This window comes from Rhinopithecus roxellana, chromosome 11 (assembly GCF_007565055.1).
Source record: "Rhinopithecus roxellana isolate Shanxi Qingling chromosome 11, ASM756505v1, whole genome shotgun sequence".
Lineage (NCBI taxonomy): Eukaryota > Metazoa > Chordata > Mammalia > Primates > Cercopithecidae > Rhinopithecus > Rhinopithecus roxellana.
In genome coordinates, this window is record NC_044559.1 from 81813194 (window position 1) to 81837339 (window position 24146).

At 37.4% G+C, this 24146-nt stretch overlaps 1 protein-coding gene across 1 annotated transcript in view; it reads right to left on the reverse strand.

Moving 5' to 3' along the window:
• The window catches only part of TNKS2 (tankyrase 2), a 68449-nt gene that overhangs the window by 27001 nt on the left and 17302 nt on the right, over positions 1-24146 (reverse strand). Inside the window, exons 4-13 of the mRNA XM_010387095.2 lie at positions 22551-22587; positions 22303-22378; positions 21823-21917; positions 19192-19258; positions 14434-14620; positions 13238-13359; positions 10570-10661; positions 10403-10481; positions 7202-7373; positions 3902-3981 (exon numbers count right to left, since the gene is read on the reverse strand). Of these exons, the coding sequence (XP_010385397.1) occupies positions 3902-3981; positions 7202-7373; positions 10403-10481; positions 10570-10661; positions 13238-13359; positions 14434-14620; positions 19192-19258; positions 21823-21917; positions 22303-22378; positions 22551-22587 (1007 nt within the window). The remainder of the gene's footprint in view (positions 1-3901; positions 3982-7201; positions 7374-10402; positions 10482-10569; positions 10662-13237; positions 13360-14433; positions 14621-19191; positions 19259-21822; positions 21918-22302; positions 22379-22550; positions 22588-24146) is intronic.

Genomic DNA, 24146 nt, shown 5'->3' on the forward strand with positions numbered 1-24146 from the left:
CACCAGCATTACCAAGGGGCTTATTAAGAATTCAGAATCTCGGATCTCTATCTACTAAGTCAGAATTTGCCCTTTAACAAGATCCCTAGGTACTATGTAAACACATTAAAATTTGAAAAGTATTCCTTTAGAGCAGTGGTTCTCAAACTTTAATGTGCATTGGGTCCAACCCTCAAATTTTCAGTGTAACTGATGTGGGCCTAAAAATCTCCACTTCTAACAAGTTCCTGGGTGATGCTGATGCTGGTGGTTCAGGAACCATACCACACTATATGGAATGAAATAACTAGTAGAATGCTGATGATTAGGCCGAACACAGTGGCTCATGCCTGTAATCACAGCACTTTGGGAGGCTGAGCCGCGCAGATCACTTGAGGTCAGGAGTTCAAGACCAGCCTGGCCAACATGGCAAAACCCTGTCTCTACTACTTGGGAGGGTGAGGCAGGAGAACTGTTTGAACCTGGGAGGCAGAGGTTGCAGTGAGTCAAGATCCTGCCACTGTACTCCAGCCTGGGTGACCAAACCAGACTCCATCTCCATAAAAGAAAAAAGAGGAAAAAAAAAAAATGCTGATGTTTATATACAGTTATACAGTCCTGGGGACTGGGTAGAATTAAGAAAGCAGTCAATTTTCTCTGTTCTTTGGTTCAGATGAGGAAGTGTAGTTATGAAAAGTATGAAAGTTTGGGGAAGAAAAGCAACATAGATAATAAATCAGACTGCTTAAAGAGTCAAAAGAACATATTCATATTAGTCCAGGCACGGTGGCTCACGCCTGTAATCCCAACACTTTGGAAGGCCAAGGCGGGTGGATCACCTGAGGTCAGGAGTTCAAGAGCAGCCTGGCCAACATGGTGAAACCCTGTCTCTACTAAAAACACAAAAAATTATCTGGACGTGGTGGCGGGCGCCTATAATGCCAGCTACTCAGGAGGCTGAAGCAAGAGAATCGCTTGAACCCGGGAGATGGAGGTTGCTGTGAGCTGAGATCATGCAATTGCATTCTAGCCTGGGCAACAAGAGTGAAACTCCATCTCAAACAAACAAACAAACAAACAAAAATAATATATCCATATTAGTAAAAACTCTTTCCCCTTTTTACTATCCTACGCCCAAAGCAGGGATAACCTAAGCTGAATAAAACAAAGGAGCCTGCTATCAGTGGGTTTACCTCAAGGGGTTTAATCACTGTCTTGGCAAAGCTCTTCTGTGCTTCCCAAATAAGAGCTGGCGAGATATACAGATTCAGGGCCCCATTCAAGAGATGGTATTTCAGTGGGTCTCAAGTCAGGTCCCTAGAAATGACTATTTTTAACATGTTTACCAGGTGCTGCTTGGTTTGGGAGTTATCACAGGCCATTCTACTCTATACCTGTCGGTTTAATTTTGCCCACTCTGAGACAAGTTTTCTAATAGCAGGTGTTGAATAAAGTATCCAGCCTGGTGGATTATCAGTAAACAAACACAACTGAGCACAATAGTTAAGTGTTCATTAGGTAATATGCAGATGTTCTTGTCTCAGTGATTCGTATAGAGCCATCTGTCTAGAGGTAGGTAAGAAGAACGGCTCATGGAGATAAATGTCCATCAAGTGATTTTAAAAGCAGAGGGGAGGGAAGAATGCCTGATGCTTAGCACAGGTTTTCCTGAATCCAATGGCATTATTGTGTTCTCTAAGTCCATTTCCTGCCCCCCAACTTCATCTCCTCTTTATCCCCTCCTCTGCATTCCCTCTATCTTTATAAAAACAAAGTTTAGTCTTTAACATGTTTACTAAATATAGTTTTATGTTCTTTAATATATATAAGAGAAGCAGCATTTACAATTCTGTATCTCTCCCTGCCCACACACACCAAAAAAAAAAAAATTCAGTTAATTGTTTTCAACTTAATTTTCATGTCTCTTGGAAAAAAAAAATCAGTTCACAACCTTTTAACTCAAGTGATTTGTATTTCCACAAGTCAGTAGTAATAGAAACAAAATCCTCCTTTCAATATCCTATTAGCCTCCTACTTAAGGGAATGAGAATAATGAGGATCAAAATAAAAACACGTCAAATAATAAAACTGCATGATAGTTGCAGTTTTCTGTGAGAAATGAATTAAAAAAAACCTGAAGTTATCTGAGATGTCTACACAAATAAAACAACAGAGAAGGATCACATGGGTTTTAAAATCAATTTGTAGAAAGTTCTTCATTTAAAAGGGCAGTGAATAAATTCCCTCAGAGCTCTAGCTCAGAAGAGAACAACACTTATATTTCCTTCTCAGAAAATCTAAAATTACTGACTTTGTGAGTGGGTCTGTTTAAGATTTAGAACACCCTACAGAAATATAATGAAATTGGCAGGGCATGGTGACTCATGCCTATAATCCCAGCACTTTGGGAGGCTGAGGCGGGAGGACTGCTTTGCCCAGGAGTTTGAGACCAGCCTGGGTAACATAGTGAGAGTTTGTCTCTATAAGAAAAAATCAAGAAAATTAGCTTGGCGTGGCGGCATCCACTTGTAGTACCAGTTACTTGGGAGGCTGAGTCAGTAGGATCACTTGAGCCCAGAAGACGTGGGTTGTGGTGAGCCAAGATAGCATCACTGTGCTCCAGCCTGGGCAACAGACCCTGTCTCCCCGCCCCAGCCCCCCAAAAGAAATATAATGAAATTATTTCAAATAGCTACTTCTGCCATGAATTAAATCAACCAATTCAGCTTTCTGTAAAATTTACTACCTCTTAGTATCCTCTCAAACAGGACCAACACTGTTCTGAAAAAGTCTCTAAAGGTGAAGGGGAAGAAATACGAGGCTTGTCTCCCCTACTAGTTTTGGAGAGTAACACCACTGCATTACTGAAAAATTATTTAATTCATGAAGATTGGTTAGTTAAATGTTAATATATATTAAATTCTAAAACAGTCTCTCGCTCTCAAAATGTTAGGCCTTTGAGTTATATACAATTTCTGCAGGTAACAGAAATATTTGATATAGATATTAAGATATTACATACTTCCTTCTTTTTCTTTCTTTCTTTCTTTTTCTTGAGACAGTCTCACTCTGTTGCCCAGGCTGGAGTGCAATGCTATGATCTCAGCTCACTGCAACCTCCGCCTCCCAGGTTCAAACAATTCTCCTGCCTCAGCCTCCCAAGTAGTTGGGATTACAGGCACCCCGACCACTCCTGGCTAATTTTTTTTCCCCCTATTTTCAGTAGAGCTGATGTTTCGCCACGTTGGCCAGGCTCCTCTCAAACTCCTAACCTCAGGTGATCCACCCACCTCAGCCTCCCAAAGTGCTGGGATTACAGACAGGTGTGAGCCACTGCACCCAGTTTTACATACATATTTCTACAGTAAGAGTCAAAACAGTAAGGAAGGGTTACTCTGGGGAAGACTCTTGTCTGAGAAACAGGTAAGAGCTGAAGCTGTAAGCTCTGGGAAAGAGAAGTGGCAACACTGAATATATTACTACACTAAGCCCTGGATCCCTAGAGGTAAAGGGGGCAAAGGAATGAAGAAATCAGAAGAAATCTATAGACAGAAGTGATACACTGTTTCTCCCCCTTCTTGTTTTATGTGTCATATGTAAACAGTAATATAAAATAATTTGATATACTTTATTCTGTTAAAGGGACAAAGGAATAGGTTCTTCACACAAAACCCATTTGGTATCACTTGAATTCATTTATATTTGTAAATGCAGTATTCACTGGGATGTGTGTGAAAGTGAAGTCTTTTTTCTTGCATTACTTAAGGCTCCTCCTTTGTAGAGAATAATTAGATTATATTATTGACCTTTTAAAGCAAGGCAGATACAAATAAACCAGACTCTTCATTATAACAGTACAGATTAAATAACAAATGTTGAAATAAAAACCCAAAGTTAACAGAAACATAACATTGTATCTTACTTTTACAGTTTCGACATCTCCAGCCTTTGCAGCTTCCAGCAATTGTCTGTCTGCCTCTGAATTACCTAATGAGATACCCTCTAAAAAAGAGAGAGAGAGAAAGAGTGACTAACCTCTATTTGGAAGATGGAACCAAGCTTTATGGAAGGCATCTCATCAGAAAGCAAAGTTCTTTTACAATTTGGTAGATTATGTACGAAATCTCCATGGTAGTAAGGGGTTGAGGAGTGGGGAGGGAAAAATAAGATTCTCCTAAAACTCTTTGAAATACAATACATATAAGCAAAATATGTAAATGTGTATAATGATTATAAAATGTGATTTAAGCAATATAAAGGAACATAAAGTAGATGACTAAAGATGGCCTGCTCTATAAGCAAGCCATTGGAATGGTGCAAAAGTATTAAATTAAGAGAGCAACCAGAAATCTAACTATGGTTCTGTCATTAATTAGCTGTCTGAACTGGAGAAAGTCACTGGAACTTCCTGGGCCTCAGATTTTTTTTTTTGTTCTAAAGACATAAGGTAGACTGGGAGAAATGTAACATCATTTCCAGGTCTAAAATTCTATGTTTACAGCTCATTTAAAGTGTCAGAAAACGAAAACATCTACCTTGCACCTTAGAACAAAATAAACTCCAGATGGATTAAAGACGTAAGTATGAAAAATTAAACCTTAAAAATGCTAGAAGAAAACGGGGGAATATCTTCATAACATGGAATAAAAAAGCTTCTTAGAGCAGTACATCAAAAGCAGCATCAAAAAAAGAAAATTGGTATATGGAAAAATATGTCAGGCAATAACAACATTAAACAAGAATAAAATGGAAAAAAAACAAACTGTAACATGCACCTTTAAAGAGAATATATTTGAGGCTACAGTGAGCCAAGATAATGCCATTGCACTGTAGCCTGGGCGACAAGAGTGAAACTCCGTCTCAAAAAAAAAAAATTTATATATATATATATAATACACATATAATATACATATATATGGTGTTCTCATGAAAGGAGTACTTTGAAAGGCTTCAACAAATGAGGCAAAGACATGAACAAGAAATTCACACATACAAAAAAGATAAATGGTTGGCTGGGCATGGTGGCTCACGCCTGTAATCCCAGCACTTTGGGAGGCCAAGGCGGACAGATTACTTGAGGTCAGGAGTTGGAGACCAGACTGGGCAATACGGTAAAACCCCGTAACTACTAAAAATACAAAAGTTAGGCGCATGCCTGTAATCCCAGCTACTCAGGATAAGTGAGGCATGAGAATCGCTTGAACCTGGGAGGCAGAGGTTGCAGTGAGCCAAGATCGCAACACTGCACTCCAGCCTGGGTGACACAGTTAGAATCCATCTCAAAAATAGATAAATACAATAAAATAAAAATTAAAAAAAAAAAAAAAAAAAAAAAAAAAGTCCGGGCATGGTGGCTCATGCCTGTAATCCTAACACTTTGGGAGGCCGAGGCGGGCGGATTACAAGGTCAGGAGTTTCAGATCAGCCTGGCCAACATAGTGAAACTCCATCTCTATTAAAAATACAAAAAATTAGCCGGGTGTAGTGGTGTGCGCCTGTAATCCCAGCTACTTGGGAAGCTGAGGCAGGAGAACCATGTGAACCCAGGAGGCGGAGGTTGCAGTGAGCTGAGATGGCACCATTGCACTCCACTCCGGGCGACAGTGCGAGACTCTGTCTGGAAAAAAAAAAAAAAAGAAAAAAAGAAAAAAAGAGAAATGGGCAACAAACACTTTAAAATTACGTTCAAACTTACTCATAATCAGAAATGCAAATTAAAATATCTTTTTTTTCCCATCTGCTAGTAGGCAGAGAGGAAATGGAGAGCTACACTGATGAGACTTTTATAGTTAGCATTAAAATCTATTACTTCTGTAATTCACACATGCATATTCACTCAAGGAAAGTATTAAGAATTGTAATATCTAGTGCTGACAGAAAACAGGTGCTTTCATATACTCCAACTGTAAAATGCTAAATACCAGCTTTTTATTAATAGAAGATAATTTGACAATTACATGCTACCCTTTGACCTGGAAATTCCACTTCGATAATTTATTGTAAGAAACTAGTTGGAAAGGCAAGTAAAAAACTATATGTAATGGTACTTAGTATAAAACTGACAAGACTGTACATTCTATCACTAGCCAACTGCATAGGACCAGTGTTATTATCCCAAAAACTGACAACGAAATTAATGTGTGATATATGGGGGAAGTAATGGGAATCTTGAAAGCAGTCTTGTAATTTCACAGTTTTGGCAGATTCCAGGAGGTTGTATCAATCTGCTTTCATCTGTTCAAGCAGTGTTTCTCAAAACTTGGTTCCCAGAACAAAGGCATAAAAATCATCAAGGATTTACTGTTAAAGACAGAAAAGCTTGATCTATTACATTTTTCTCATCTAAACTTTCAGATGTCAAAGCTACTACATTACATTCTAATAAAGGTAGAGATGTACACAAAAAAACTTTAAAATTTATGGGACCAGATCTCTGGGTTGAAACGTTTCATCTATGCCAAGGGTGCAGATATTTGATCTAAATATTTTAAGATGTAATGAATATGAGTGTACTCAGTTGTTAAATGTTTTAATAAGCCAGAGAGTTGGCTACCTTACACAAACTCTACCTGCCTTGAATATGTAGGATCTAAAAATTCCTTTTTTTAAAAGTAAATGCAACCATTTTATCTTACTCTTAAAACTTTCTCGATAAAAACTTGAAAGCCATCTATTTAACTTAAGAAAATGTGCAGAAAATGCTACTGGAACAAAAATCGTAATTATCACTTAATGACACTTGGGGACTGAAGATATTCAGCTGATTAAAAGTATAATAACCTGGCCGGGCGCGGTGGCTCAAGCCTGTAATCCCAGCACTTTGGGAGGCCGAGACGGGCGGATCACGAGGTCAGGAGATCGAGACCATCCTGGCTAACACGGTGAAACCCCGTCTCTACTAAAAAATACAAAAAACTAGCCGGGTGAGGTGGCGGGCGCTTGTAGTCCCAGCTACTTGGGAGGCTGAGGCAGAAGAATGGTGTAAACCCGGGAGGCGGAGCTTGCAGTGAGCTGAGATCCGGCCACTGCACTCCAGCCTTCGCGACAGAGCAAGACTCCGTCTCAAAAAAAAAAAAAAAAAAAAGTATAATAACCTAAGAAGAAATAACCAAAAATTCTCAAATTTTTTTTCTTATTACCAACTCCTACCTATAACACCTGATATGTGAAAAATTTTTAAAGGTTAATTTAAAAAAATTCATTTAATGGAAACATATACTACCTTGGAGGAGTTGCTGTACATTTTCATTTCCCATCTGTAAAGCAGTAAAGCCCTGCAGGGATATAATGTTAGGATCACACCCATAGCTCAGGAGTAGGCGGCAGGTTTGTAGATGACCACAATAAGCAGCTCTGTGTAGAGAAGTCTGACCAAGATTATCCAAAGCATTAACCTTAACAATGCAGAAAAAATGGAAGTTAGCCTGCAATGCAAAATTTAAAACCATGCAATCATGTATTTAACACTTTTTACTACTATTAAGTCTCAATTCTTTTATGAAGCCTGTTATCCAATGCCAAAGCAAGTATTTTTGCTCAAATCTAGAGAATAAATTTACCAATTCATGAAGGCTACCATCAGAAGGAAGACCCAATTTTGGGTTAAATGTGAGATGCTGAATAGTAGTTGTGTTTACCATTAAAGCATTCACAGATTCACAGATATTTAGAGCTAGACATTGCCTAAGAAAGGTGAACCCATGTATTTTTACGGATTTTTTTTTTTTTTTTTTTTTTTTTTTTTTTGAGACGGAGTCTTGCTCTGCCACCCAGGCTGGAGTGCAGTGGCCGGCTCTCAGCTCACTGCAAGCTCCGCCTCCCGGGTTCACGCCATTCTCCTGTCTCAGCCTCCCGAGTAGCTGGGACTACAGGCGCCCGCCTCGTCGCCCGGCTAGTTTTTTGTATTTTTTAGTAGAGACGGGGTTTCACCGTATTAGCCAGGATGGTCTCTATCTCCTGACCTCATGATCCGCCCGTCTCGGCCTCCCAAAGTGCTGGGATTACAGGCTTGAGCCACCGCGCCCGGCCACGGATCTCTAAAGTGTAGAAATGTAAAGACTAACCCTAAGATAGACAACAGTAACAAAGCCAGAGATAAATTAGCATTAAAATGCTTATTTCTATTGGTTTAATCTTCTCCCTTATTATGTAAAATATATAGATACACATACTATGGAATAGTCACACAGTGGAATCACTCAGCAATAAAAAGGAACCAACTATTGATACATGGATGAATCTCCAAAACATTATACAATGTGGTAAAAGCCTTACACAAAAGCATACATTTTGCATCATTCCATGTGTGTCAAGGCCTAGAACAGGCACTTTTACGTCAGAAAAAATAAAATGGTTATCTGTCAAAGTGGAGATTGCCTGGGACTGTGCATTACTTCTGCCATGAGATAATGTTCTGTATCTCTACAGGAGTTTTGGTTATACAGGTGTATGTACCAGTCAAAATTCGGCAAATATCCATTTAAGATCTCTGCATTTCACTGCATTCAAATTTTACATATAAAGAAAAACTGTAAACAAAGATTAAACTCTAGTTGATGTGCATGTGGAAGTATTTAGGAGGAATAGTCTGCAAATTACTTTGAAATATGTGAAAAAATAAGATATTGGTGGATGGAGGGAAAAATGAAAAGATATGTAATAAAACACTACAGTAAAATGTTAGTAACAGAATCTAAGTGGTAGACAGGTATTCTCTGCAAAATTCTTTTTACTAGGTTATATCTTTGAAATTTTTCACAATAAAAAAAATCACCTGTAAGACTCCACCAACCTTATCCCTACCTCCCTGCCATGGAAATAATTATTCAACATAACTAAGAAACTAAGTTCCTCAGTAATCAATCCTGTGGACAACAGTGTGTTTTGAGACACTGACCAATTCATACTCATGGAATCAGATAATATGTGAATGAGAATATAATCAAGATCTCAATGAACCTAAAACCTGAGTATGAATAGCTAGTCTCCATGCTTACAGGACCTGAAAAATTGATTTAAAATGCTCAAAACAATCAAACTATTTATTCACATACCCTAACTCGCTGAAATGTGAAAAATACCCACTTAAAAAAAAGCTTTATTTGGGTACCACTTTATGTTAGGATTAGGGCGACCACTTGTTCTGGTTTGCCTAGGACTTCCCTGGTTTTAGCACTGAAAGTCCTGTGTTCCCAAAAAACCTCAAGTCCTGGACAAAACTGGATGGATGGTCACCCTAGTCAAGATTGTTTCATTGAGTGTCACAACCCTAATTCAATATGCATCCAGATATTCTTCAAGTAATGTACCACAAGTACGAAAAAAGCAATCAACAAACAGTTATAGAACAGAGAGACAAGATATGCCAAGCAGTCAAGCAGAAATAAACTTTATTTTATTCAATAATTTACAATAGGAAAAATCAAGAATATACATGATCAAGAATTCCCCCAAATCAAAGCGAAATTAAGACACAGAGAGGCAACACAAAAAGAAATTGAAGAACTCTAAGTGGTTCCTTGAATGAATGGAAACTCAAGAAAGGATAGGTAAGAATAAACTATTCTGCAAATTTCATTTATGGAAGGGCCTCAGAGGCCATCCAAGGAGAAGAGCATCTATTCCTTTCTCCCTTCATCTACAGCACATCTATTCTTTCTTTGTTATAGAGTATACTGAATTTCAACTCAAGATTTTGTTTGAAGGAGGCAAGGATCTGTGGCTAAAAACTGTAAAAACTGCTGTATTAGGTGACTACTGTCATCTCTTCCAATCTGAGATAATATGTATATATTTTACTGAGTAGTACTTTTAAAAGTTCCTGGGTAAGAGACGATTTCTAGCCTTGATGAAAGCATATTTGGTGAATAAAATGCTTTGTGCACGAATGCCAACTAAAGAACAGTAACATCAACATGGGGAGCTATTATGTTTTTTGTAAAAATTATTTAAATAATATATTTCCTTCTGTTCAAGTCCTTTGACTTAGTTACAGAAATAACAGAGGGTAAAAACAAAAACAAAAACAAAAACAAAAGCAAAAAAAACGGTGATTGGGGTAAATAACAGAAGTTATCATGACAACCAAGAATTAGAAGATATGGGTGAGAAAAGACGATTAGAAAAGATGATAGGTCAGAAAAGTCCTTAAGGATAACTATGACCTGTGGGCTGTGGTTAAAAGGAATGGAGGAGAGAGGACATACAGGAATAATGTGTATCTGAATAAACCCATAGATGTTCTAGCAAAAATTAGATATAGAAAAGGTTACCTGTAGGACAATTCTTAAGCATAGTAATCTATGCTTAAGGGAAAAAAAGTAATACTCATGAGAAAGTAAATCGTTTAGGAAGTCAGGCATTTCACCTGCTAAATAAAAAATAACTCATTGGATTACCAAAGATTACCAAAAAGGAAGTATACCTTTGCTTCATGTTTCACCACTACTTCAACAACATCATTATGAGCTTTCTCAGATGCCACGTGCAGAGGAGTCAAGAATCTTAAAGAGAAAAAGTCAGCCAGACAGTGAATATATTTTCCAAAAGAGTAAAATCTCAATAACATTAAATTATTAAATGTATACTTACTCTTTCGTCTTTTCATTGATGTTTGCTCCTTTTCTTAGCAACAGTTCACATATTTGCTTTCTTTTGGGATATGGAGATGCAGCAGCACAATGCTAAATAATTTAAATTGCAGCATTAATCAAGGACTATACATAATTGATTTTAAGAACATTCGTGTTTCCCATCAAGAACTATTAAGTAGTTATTTAATCTTTTTGTTTTACTTTTGACGCAACTTTGCTTTTGACTTTTGATTGAACAGAATTGCTACAATTACCAAATTCTGACAGGGCCTGAAAATCCTACCTATCAGATAATATCTATTATTAAATATTCCAATCAAACTTTACAGTTGTCCTGTATCTTTGAAAAAGCTATCATTGGTGTGATGAAAACCTTAATGTGACCAATATCCTTTTCAAAACTGTTTCCAAGTGGCACTGCGTTGATGCAATATTTTAAATGTTAAGAAAACACCCCAAAGGTTGAGGTTTCTTTACATGAAGAAATAACAGAATAAAGCCGGGCGTGGTGGCTCATGCCTGTAATCCCAGCACTTTGGGAGGCCGAGGCAGGTGGGTCACCTGAGGTCAGCAGTTCAAGACCAGCCTGGCCAACATGGTGAAACCCCCTCTCTACTAAAAATACAAAAATTAGCCAGTTGTGGTGGCACGCGTCTGTAATTCCCGCTACTTGGGAGGCTGAGACAGGAGAATCACTTGAACCCAGGAGGTGGAGGTTGCAGTGAGCTGAGATCATTCCACTGCACTCCAGCCTGGGTGAGAGAGCAAGTGACTCCATCTCAAAAAGAAAAAAGAAAAAAAAAAGGAAATAACAGAACATTCATCAGTTCTGGATTCTGTTTGGTAATAGCACTGACGGAACAGCTGATAAGCTGAACAGTATTTATATCTCTCTCAACTAGTTGCTTCGGCAGAATAAGGAGCATGCATTACCTCTTTGCAAAATCAGTGGTGGAAAATGATATAATCTGGAGTTTGAGGCTGCAGCATCTCTATGTATGATGTATCCAGGAGGAAAGGAGACAGGAAGTAGAGATTTGCCAGTTATAAGCCTAAGCCTAATATCTGCATAACAGGTGTTCAATAATGTCTGAATGATACATGACTAAATCAATGTATATACGTTAAGTTAAAACTGAAACCTGAAAACCTACAGAATAAAAATTCTGGGTAATTTTTCAGCTAAGTTGCTCTACACATCTAAAAATACAATACACATGAAATTTGTTACTTGATTTTAACCTGTTGTTAATCATAAAGTTTATTGGATCCTCATGACTTTGCTGCAGATCCCTTCTTTGATGTTGTTGTCACCAAAATCATTCCTTTATCCTAAATAAAACCAATTCTAATTGGAGAACATAGTTCCTTTGGTAGGTTAAGGGTAATCATCCCAGGACATCTATCATGAGAGCACAGAAACCGGACATGGTTTTTTAAATAATTTTTTTTTTAAATCACGTCCACCTCAAATTACACCCTGCTCCTCTGCACCATCATGGAGCAGGGCCTGTAAATCTCTGAGAACCTGTAAGAAACTGCTACTGCACCATAACCACTCACCAACACAACTCCTAGTGTGTTTTAAGGTTAATTACAAAAACGAGTTGCTTAATAGTAGTATATTTAGGGGAAAACAACATGTAGTATGAGCTTTTCCGACCAGAATTTTCCATGTTAGTCTTTCCAAGTTTCTTTGTACAGTTTTAATGCTATTGTGCTTTTAATTTTGTACTAGCATTTCTTATTAGTCTACAGCTTATTTTTATTTTATTTTATTTTTTTTTAATTTAGATGTTTCTTACACGTAGTAAAAAAGGTCCAAAATGCTTTACAGGTAGGTTTCTACATAAACTTCATAGTTTACATTATGGCATAAGGAAGAAAACTTATCATAAAAGATATTAGGTAAGTAAGGCTTACCATCAGTTAAATCTGCTTCTACACACATTAATTTACTTACCGTCTCTTATCCGAAGCACATTCTGCAACTCACACAACAGGATTTACTTTCTTCCTTTTACATTTCTACCTTTAAGTTTCTTTTTTTCTACCTTTCAATTTTAAGGTAGCCCCAGATTTTACCATTCCCTCTCTTACCTTTTATCACATATCACTATTAGCTCCCATTCTTTTCTGTTTTTCCTTAGGCCTCTCTACTCACATCCACTTTGTCATAGCTCCACAGTTATTATTACCTCTATCAGGGAAGTAACCTCTAAAATACTTTATGCACATTCTAGATTTAATTTTGAAGAAGGAAGCGACTACACCAAGTGTTTTTATCTGGATGGTGGTATTTATTTTATTTTTCATTATGTTCATTGGGTTCCAAAATTTCTAACTTAAGCATTCATTTTTATAACCTCTAAAAAGGCAAACGATATGTATCATTTATGATAATAAGAGCATTACATATAATACATGCCAGAATCTGAACAGATTTTTTTTTTCTGGGGATTCTCGAACTGATAATAGCTTGGCCTTCTGCAGGGTGAGGTTGTCTGTTTTTTGGCACTGTTTAAATTTTTAAAAAATATTTGTATAGGCAGTAATTTTTTAAGACTACAGACTCAAAAAAATGCTAGCTCTAAAAGTAGGATATTATTATTAGTTTAGCACGTTCTTGGTTATTGTATTTTAAAAACTTAAATCTGAAACATTACCAATGCTGTTTCATGTGTTTGAGGATGCTTGAAATTCACCATTTCCAGAGAGAGATGTTTTTTGATTCGAGTAACATCAGCTTCTCGTGCAGCTTGCAGCAACAAGTGGCCTTTAAATTCATCTAGACGAAGAAAAAGCATTTATATCTATAACGAGATCAAATTGAAAAGGCTTACCTAAAAGTACCTAGTATTTTCCTTGAAATTATTTCCAAAATAATCTTCCAATATAGCCAGATTGAGGCTCTAAAGATATTCTCCAAATTTAACCCTTGAAAACAGACAGGGGTACTCCAGTTCCCCTCAGTTATGGTACAACTGAATAGACATATGGCCTCAAGAATATACACAGGTTTAGCCCATGGCAGAATCACAGTCTGTTCTAATTCAGAATTCATTTTGGGATATCTGGAATACTACAATATATTCCTGGACCAGAGAGGTTTTCGAATTTTTCAAGCACAGAATTTTTCTCAGTAAAGAAACAGTGATCTCTACACTGATATCATGGCTATAACAGACAGTTTTGCTCATACCATCAGGGAACTGGGAACTAGACAAGTTGGATATTTGCAAAAGCCACCTATGATGATGAAAAAATAAGAGGTTTTCCTTAAGATTCTCTTTTACTCATCAGACTTGTGGAACTACCAATTATTCATTATTATTCCAGGATAATACAAATCCATTATAAGTTGCTTATTTATATGCACTAATACCATATCCAAACTAGGTGGTTATTTCTCACTACATTTACTTCAGCTATAGACAGAAAACCAAAGAACTGGGGCCAGGTGCCAACAAATATTAGATGTTAAGATCTGGAGACTGTTTACAAGATGGCAATCTTATGAAGCTTTAACTTCACAAATTCATAAGCTTCACAGATTAAACAGAAAAGTCATACCAAAGATGAAAATCAAACGCTTTCATTTCAAAGGCATACCACCTAATAAGTCTAATACAGTACACATAAAAAGTATATAAGTTGACTTGAAAAAATTAATACAAACATTTTATTTTCATAGCATCTTAAGTAGAAACTTCCAAATTATTAAATATGCTAAACAACATGGATACCCATGGCTAAGAAAAATATTCTATTATTTAAACATTTCTAAAAACAAACAGGAAAGAAAAAATGTTCAGTTTATTGATATAATATCCTACCTGAACATTCATAATTTTATACTCACATGCTAATCTTTCTTTTAACTGTGGTGTGGGAGCCAGGTCTATAGCACTTTTATTGTGACAATTGAGCAGCGTTGGGTCTGCACCATAACTTAAGAGAAGAGAACATACTTCAACCCTGTTCTTAGAAGCTGCCTCATGAAGAGGAGTGAACTGCCACAAGTCCATCGCATTTACACATGCACCATGCTGGAGGGCAAAAAGCATATATTTAATGTTCAATTTTTAAAAGAACTCAGAATTATTAGTACTGTGTGATTTAACATCATACAGCTAAAACAGGCTATGTTCCCAAAATTCACTTTTTAAGCCAATTATTTCAGAATGAGTACACATTTTTCCCAATGGAAAAAAACAGTAGCTGATTGTCAGCCCTACCCATGAGGGTCTACTTAACTTTTCTACTTTTAAGAACAGTTAAGAATGAAGCTTTAGATTTAACCTGCATCTTTTCCAAGAACGAATTCTCCTTTTGAGGGATAGCTGACATACAGTGAAACACACAACTTTGATGAATTCTGACAAATGTATATATCTGTGATACCATCACCCAAATCAAGATATAAGACCCTTTCATTACCCCAGAATGTTTCCTCATGATCCTTTTATAGACAATTCCTGCCCCCATTCTGGCCACATATTAAATATACTTGTTCTTCAATTTCATAAAAATGGAAGAATATACATTTCTAATGTATGTACTTCTTTGTCTAGATTCTTTCATACATATGTTTCTGAGATTCATGTTGTTGCATAAGTAGTTCATTTTCATTGTTGAGGAGTATTTCACAGTATAGATATACCATAATTTGTTTATTTATCATCCTGTTAATGGACATTTGGACTGTTTCTAGTTGGCCGGTTGAGTATCTCTAATCTGAAAACCTGAAACGCAAAATACTCCAAAATCCAAAACTTCTGAATACCGACATGACGCCACAAGTGGAAAATTCCACACCTAACCTCATACATACAAACTTAATTCATGCACAAAATTATTAAAAATTTATACAAAATTATCTTCAGGCTATGTGTATAAGGTGTATATGAAACATAAGTCAATTTCATGTGTAGACTTGGGTTCCATCCTCAAGATATCTTATTATGTAGTATATATGCAATATTCTAAAATCCAAACAAATCTGAAATCTAAAACACTTCTAATCCCAAGCATTTCAGACAATGGATAGTCAACCTGTGTTACAAATCAGCTATCATAAACATTTCTTTATGAACATATACTGTCATGGTAGATATATGTTTAACTTTATTAGAAATTGTCAAAGAGTTTTCTAATGTGGCTATAGCATTTTATACAGCCACCAGCAACATTTGAGTTCCACTGCTACACTGCAACATTTGAGTTCCAATTGCTACATATCCTTGCTAACACTTTGTATTGTTAGGCTTTTTAATTTTAGCCATTTCCAAATACTGGAGTTGGCTAAGTATGGAACACTGAAGTCATACTAGTTTAACCAATCAAACACAATACAGCATTCAACTAAGGTGAACCAGCTTCTTACACTTTGAATATTTTCAACAATGGGGAGCTAATTTGCAGCCAACATGGCTTTTTATAGTTACTAGAGAACTTCTGTTGTTAGAAAGTTTTCTTCTACACTAAGTTAAAATATGCACTTTTAACTTTCATCTATTTGCCTCTGGAGCAAAAGACATCATAAAGGACACTCATCTTTTATATCAGATGGTTTCCACTTATTCTCGTGGTGGCCCTCAACTAAATATACTTCAGCTTAAAAAATTCATTAAAAAATAATTGAGGCCAGGGGCAGTGGCTTATGCCTGTAATTCCAGCACTTTGGGAGGCCGAGGTGGGTGGATCGCTTGAGCTTAGGAGTTCAAGACCCAACTGGGCAATATGGTGAACCCTTATCTCTACAAAAAATAAATTAACCATGTGTGGTGGTGCCACGCCTGTAATTTCAGCTACTCGGGAGGCTGAGGTGGGAGGATCACCTGAGCCCGGAAAGGTCGTGGCTGCAATGAGCCATGATTGCGCCACTGCACTCCAGCCTGGGTGGCAGAGTGAGACCCTCTCCCTCTGGCCAAAAACAACAACAACAAACAAAACCGAGAGCCTAAAATCATAGATTCCAGTGTGGTTTGGGTGTGCAGAGTACAGTGCATCCATGATTATATTTGCTTGCAATACTATTCTACTATTGGCACAAAATTATGACAGCTTTTTAAGTTGCCATATTACAATTTATACTTTGAGTTAATGGGTCATTTAAACACTCTGTATTATTGTTTAAATTAAGAAGTAAACATCAAAGTATTTTCTCCTCTCCCATCTTGTTCTTGTGCGACTTATTTCGTGAACTTAAGTGTCCTTGCTGAGCCCCGTTATATTTAATCTTACTGGTTTCAACCAAAGCTTAGAGCCTGGTGAGATGGTTTTGACCCTTGATTCTATCAACTTGAATATTAGTTATCCTTCCCAGCTTCATGTTAATCTGCAAACTGGATAAGCATCCTTTTTAATTTTTTATCAAGTCAACCATAAAAGTGTGCATCACAATGAAGATAAAGATAGAAGCTTCAGGCCCCACTGGAGGTTCCAACATTGCCTTCCAAGCAAAGAAATATCAGTCAACACACTGCACAGTGGTTTAATTAATTATGACTCTATCTGACATAAGTTTTTCCTCCACTCTAGCCAGATCTGTCTGCTTGCTTCCTAGTATTCAGAGACTATGAGGAAGAATGCTAAGAGAATTCCCTGTTAGTCTTGTGCCTGTTAGTGCAAGACCTTCATTATCTGAATGCTTTGCCCAGGGATTATGTCTTAGTGCCTTCCATGGCTAGCAAATGCTCTGGTCATGGAAAGCAGTCACTGGGTGTTTGCTGTTAAATGCCAAACTATTTAGGCAAGTGTTGCCAATAGACTCAGCACTGCTCAGAATCTGCATTCTCAATCCCTATCTACTTGCTTTCTCCTGACTTTGCTTAACTTTACTACCCTGGTAACTATTACACCCTCACGTGAGCTAACCCCCTCTGTAGGTATGACCTCTAGTCAGCCTTTCATTCTTCTTTAGTAAAACACTAGGTCTTAGGATAATACCACTCAGTTGTCTTTAAGTCCCAGTGCAATCTGATGTTTCATTCTCATCTATAACAACTTTCTAATGTTCTGCTGGAGTCAAGATTCAGTTTTACAAGAAGCAAAAGCATTACTCTCACAAATGTATAACACTACAGCCACATTATAAGTTTAATAAGGTTTATATGCTACTCAGAGTATCTAATTATTATTATAAAGTTGTTTCTATGGGAAAATGTATTTCATAAGACACAGGCCCAAAAGGAACCACAGAGGCATTGGAAACAAGTGTCCTCTTCTCTTCTCATAACAGCTGCCGAGAGTAGGGAAAAGTACTGAAGGGGTAGAATGGGTGCAGGACAACAGATGTTAAAGGGTATGGGTAACATCCTGGGATCCACTTCCAAGGATAATATATATCTTCTACTCTCATCTAAAAGGGGTCAAAAGAGGAAGTTTCGGGCTGGGCTTGGTGGCTTACGCCTGTAATCCCAGCACCTTGGGAGGCCGAGGCGGGCAGATCACCTGAGGTCAAGAGTTCAAGAACAGCCTGGCCAACATGGTGAAACTCTGTATCTACTAAAAATAGAAAATTAGCTGGGCATGGTGGCACATACCTGTAATCCCAGGTACTTGGGAGGCTGAGGCAGGAGAATCGCTTGAACCCAGGAGGCAGAGGTTGCAGCAAGCTGATTGTGCCACTGCGCTCCAGGCTGGGAGACAAAGCAAGACTCCGTCTCAAAAAAAAAAAAAAAAAAAAAGTTTCTTGCTAGTCTTGGGAACCTGTTTGTTAGACAGCTGTTGAGCACACTGGAAGAAGTGAACCTTACCAAATGAGCCTGCTCCAACTCAAAGTACAATTGGCAAATCTTGCTATTACATCTGGTGGTTTTAACAAAATATGATTCACTAAAAACTGCTTTTTAGAGTTTTGAAACTTCACCTTTAGCTATAAATTATGGAATCACTTTATCTGCTATTCTATATTATTATTATTTTTTTTGAGACAAGGTCTCACTCTTGCCCATGCTGGAGTGCAGAGGTGCGATCTGGGCTCACTGTAACCTCCATCTCCACGGTTCAAACGATTCTCCTGCCACAGACTCCTGAGTAGATGGGATTTCAGATGATGCGTCACAAGATGATGTGTAGCAAGATGACAGTGCTAATATTTAAAAACATATGGTATCCACGCTGGGTATGGTGACTCATGGCTATAATCCCAGCACTTTGGGAGGCCGAGGCAGGTGAATCACTTGAGGTCAGGAGTTTAAGACCAGCCTGGCCAACATGGTGAAACCCCATCTCTAACAAAATTTAGCTGGGCGTGATGGTGCACGTCTGAAATCCCATCTACTCAGGAGGCTGTGGCAGGAGAATCGTTTGAACCCTGGAGGTGGAGGTTGCAGAGAGCCAAGATCGCACCACTGCACTCCGGCCTGGGCAAGAGTGAGACTTTGTCTCAGGAAAAAAAAAAAAAAAAAAAAAAAAAAAAATCATATGGTATCTCAAAAATCTCAAAGCAGTTAAATGCTGAGCTACCAGTCACCTATATTTTATAATGCTTATAAATACTTCTACTTCTTTAAGCACTAAGAACACAGAAAATAAAAAGAAACCCAGATATATACTAATGTATTTCAAGTTATTTTACGTAACTGCAGAAATTAGAGAGTACAAGAACACTAACCTTGACCAAAAGTTCAGTTACTTCATAATGACCATAAGAACAGGCATTGTGCAATGGTACCAGATCACTACAATGAGAAGGGGAAAAAAAATCCTGTTTTAGTATATATTTCTTAGGCCTAGGGAAATTTATAAATTAAAATGTATTTAATTACTTAAATAGCAAGTGGATTATGTGATGTTCTAATAAAAATGTTCCAAATTTAGTAACATCCATTTGAACCCTAAGTCCCAAGAATATGAACTCCCAAGTCTCTTTCAAATCTGTCTTCCTTCATACTTCAACGCCACTGCCACTGCCTTAGTTTGGGCCTGTTATTTCTCCCTTGCACTATTGAAATAGCCCCCACTCCACTTTATCCTCCAAGCTGAGGCAGATTTTTCTAAAAGGTAAGTCTGATGTAGTTACACCTTAACACTGTGTTTTCAAGAGATGGTTCCAACTTATTAATGTGGCACACACAATTATCTGGCTCCCTCTCTAGGCTTACCCTTCAATAATGGTATGCTAAACTTACAGTTCCCTGTATGTCTCTACACATACTGTTCCCTGGGTATAGATTTCCCTCCCTCCTTTGTTCTGGATCATTTCTACATGTCTTTTCCAGACTTAGCTCAAATACTAGCTCATTTTTAAAACTTTTTTGAGATCCTTAATAAGCTGAAAGCCAATTCTTCCATGATGGGAGTGGAGGAAGAACTTTCTCTATGGGAAGATAGAGTGAAACTTTAAAATCTTGACTTCTATCTTTAAGCTTTTCCTTCTCCTTTGGGATTACTCACTAATATGTTGCCACAGTCACCATCATGCCAGCCTCTGGTAAGGGATGGTCACCTGTGATTTAGTCTTTAGTTCTACGAGTCCTCTCTTGAAAGGTTCATGGCTTTCCTTACTATTTTTGAATATATGATTCTTCACTTGCCTGAGCACCAATTTTGTTCCTAACTACCTACTAGATGCTTCCACTATGTTCCTGTATCATCCCATTAAACTAAGCGTTCTAGGCCGGGTGTGGTGGATCACACCTGTAATCTGAGCACTTCGGGAGGCTGAGCCAGGTGGATCACCTGACGTCAGGAGTTCGAGCCTGGCCAACATAGTGAAACCTCGTCTCTACTAAAAATACGAAAATTAGCTAGGTGTAATGGCAGGTGCCTGTAATCCCAACTACTCAGAAGGCTGAGGCAGGAGAATCACTTGAACCTGGGAGGCAGAGGTTGCAATGAGCCGAGATCTTGCCACTGCACTCCAGCCTGGGCGACAAAGCGAGACTCCGTCTCAAATAAAATAAAATAATATAAAATAAAATAAAAATAAAATAAAAAATGCAACAAGCAAACAAAAAATAAACTAAGACTTCTAGAAGTCAATTCAACAGTTTCCCCCCAAACAATTTTGCCTTGTGTATTTCATATGTGTATCATTGGATCTAACTCATTCAGAACTTGAAGTGTAGTTTTCCTTTTATTCCTCGCTCATCATATCCATTCGACAAATCTTATCCATTCTTTTTTTTTTTTTGAGATGGAGTCTTGCTCTGTCACCCAGGCTGGAGTGCAGTGGCGCGATCTCGGCTCGCTGCAAGCTCCGCCTCCCAGGTTCATGCCATTCTCCTGCCTCAGCCTCCTGAGTAGCTGGGACTACAGGCGCCTGCCACCACGCCCGGCTAATTTTTTGTATTTTTAGTAGAGACGGGGTTTCACTGTGTTAGCCAGGATGGTCTCGATCTCCTGACCTCGTGATCCGCCCGCCTCAGCCTCCCAAAGTGCTGGGATTACAGGCGTGAGGCACCGTGCCCAGCCCAAACCTTATCCATTCTTACACAGAAATAACTCTTGCATCTATTCCTTCATTTTCATTTATTCTGCCACCATTATTATGAATCCTGATTATACTTAAACCTCTAGAATGCTCACTTTCCTAATTGCTGCTTTTGCTTCTAGTCTTCTCTCCCAATTTAGCCAACACACTGCTTTCAAACGCACCTCTTAAAACTTCTTTTAGAATAATAATCTCCTTTGTTTCAGATCACAGAGTGAAGTTTGAATTACTTAGGCTAAATACCAAGTCCTCCAAAACCTGGTTCTTACCTATTTCTCTAATCCTAACCTTCATTTGTTTCTTGTGTGAATCATCTGCTCCAGCAAAGCTAGTCTAGTCACTGTTTTTAAAATGTGCTTTAATGTCTGCTTTAGCAGCCCCCAGTTATCCTAATTGTCTTGCAGATTAATGTTCCACAAACTGCTTTCTTGAATTGAGACTTAACTTTACAGTCCAGGTCAAGTCACACCTCATTCTGAGGGATTTCCCAACCACTTCAGTCAACCATCACTGAGAGTTCCCTCTTGGGAACTCCTGCAGTGCTATCTCTCTCAATGATCCAACACTTGGTAGAGACCTCATAGTATTCTTAGGTATCTTTTCATGCCCTCTGAAGTGTAATGTACACCTTCTATGAGCTGTGGGCTTAAGGTTTTATAATTTCCTGTGCCCTCAGAGAACTTGTACATTGTAAAAGCTCGATACATATTAATGTTATTTAGTAAAAAATATGATTTTTGTAAGGTTAAAAAGATTGTTTTAAGATGACAGTAACAAGTAAAAAGTCCTTGTTTTTGTTCAAATGCTTACCCTTTATCTTTAGCATGGACATCAGCTCCATGTTGCAGTAACAACTGTACAATCTTTACTCTGTTATATCCTGCTGCCAAATGCAATGGAGTTGACTGAAATATTAATCAAATATATTAATGGAATTCAAATAATGGTTGAATAAAATGTGTAAAAGGGAAAAAACCCAAATATAAAACCAGAAAACCCAATTATGACTTCATTGTTTAAGGAGTTATCAATTTGGTTTTACAAAACCCAACATACATATTGAAGGTATAGTATACAAGTTTATAAATTCACTATTGCATATAGGAGGCAAATAACTGTTTATCATCAATAAAGTTTTACTAAGCTTAAGAATTTGAAATACTGAAAATACTGAAATACTTAAAACATCAGTGCTCTCTTCAAATATATTTCAATTTATCATAAGATAAACACATCTTTATCTTTATGTTACCAGGAGATAAGCACAAACTCAGTTGCAAAAGGAAGTACCTTTCTGCCATCACTTGCGTGGCAGTTGACATTTAATGGTGTAAGTAGAGCCATCATTTTTTCTTCATTGCCACTCCTAGAATACAAAAAAAGTATTAGCAATTTGCATTCTTCATCAGATCTTCCTCAAGATAAGTACTGTAACCATTACAAAAAATTCTTTTTAAAGTTTGCTTACTGTAAAAAAAAAAAAAAAAAAAGTTAATGGTGAAGTATTCCTGTTAAATATTTAAAACATTAGTACGTACCTGGCACTTTCCAAGAGTTCATCTTTCTTATATTCACCTGTGAATTAGAAAAAAAAAAAGTATAGAAATTAAAAAGAAAAATTAACGAGTTTTATGCAAAAAGATGCCCAATGAATTATAAAGTAGATAAATTTGGAAATAAATTTCCAATAAATGGAAACTAGTTCATTAACAGAATATTATGTAGTTTAAAAATATTTGCATGAAAAGCAAACATGAAATACCTTTGCTATGGGATTAAAAAAAAAAAGATTCTATTTTATATAATGAAAGGCAACCTCAACTATATAAAAACAATATGCGCAAGAAAAACCCAAAAGAAAATATACCAAAATATTAACAAAGTTTATCTCGGGTCACAGGTTATTGGTGACCTTTTCCTTTTTCCCTTCAAATTTCCTAAAATGAGTATGGTATTTTCATAACAGAGAAACAAAATGTATCTACAACTTTGTTCCAAACCTAAAAAAGGCCAAGTGTATTGGCTCATGTCTGTAATTCCAGCACTTTGGGAGGCTGAGGTGGGTGGATCGCTTGAGCCCAAGAGTTAGAGACTAGCCTGGGAACATGGTGAAACCCTCTCTCTACAAAAAATACAAAAATTGGCTGGGTGTGATGATGCACGCCTGCAATCCCAGCTACTCGGGAGACTGAGGTTGGAGGATCACCTGAACCTGGATAGGTTCAGGCTGCAGTGAGCTGTGACTGTGCTACTGCACTCCAGCCTGGGCGACAGAGCGAGACCTTGATATACACACATGCACATACACACACACCCCCCAAAAACAAACCCCTAAACAAAGCAAACAAAACTCAATATACCAACATCATAGAAATTACAAAAGAATCTATAGCATCACTGATTATAACATAATCATTAACATCTTTATGAACCTAGATTTTTCAACACTAATATCATGCTTATTTAATGCTACTTTAAATATATACAAATATAAAAAAGGATTAACTATGAACTCTATTTCTTCTTTACTGAAGCCTTTACTTTTACAAATGAATACAAACAAAACTATAAAATCAACAAAATTTAAATTAATATAATGATTTGCTGAATGACATCCAAACTGCTGCCCACAATGTGAATTGTGTATTGACTGCCAAGGCAATGCTTCTTTTGAGGCCCAAGATTTAAAAAACAAAAATAAAAGCATGGAATAACATGGATTACTAAAGGAGAAAATGAACACTGATTGATAGTCACAATAACAGTGCACACTTCTAGAAGTCTTTTCAAGAAGAAGTCTAAATTTTCTCAGCAATGGTAGAAGAAAAAACACAAAATCCAGGCACAAAGCTCACAGCAAAGCCCCTTAGGCTCTTGACTTTAGATTAGGTATGATTCTAGTCATCACAAGGTAGATAAGAATATGGTAAAAAATATGGCTGAGTTGCTAATATGTGCTAAGTGAAAGCACACTGACAAGGGAGATAATACATGAAGTGGATACAACTCAGGAAAGCTTGTCAATCTAAACTATAGCTTATGCATAGCAATAGGTTCCAAGGACATAAATATGTTACAGCAGAGTACAACTAGCATTCTTCATGGTACCGAAATGAGTGTGCCTAGAATCCTCT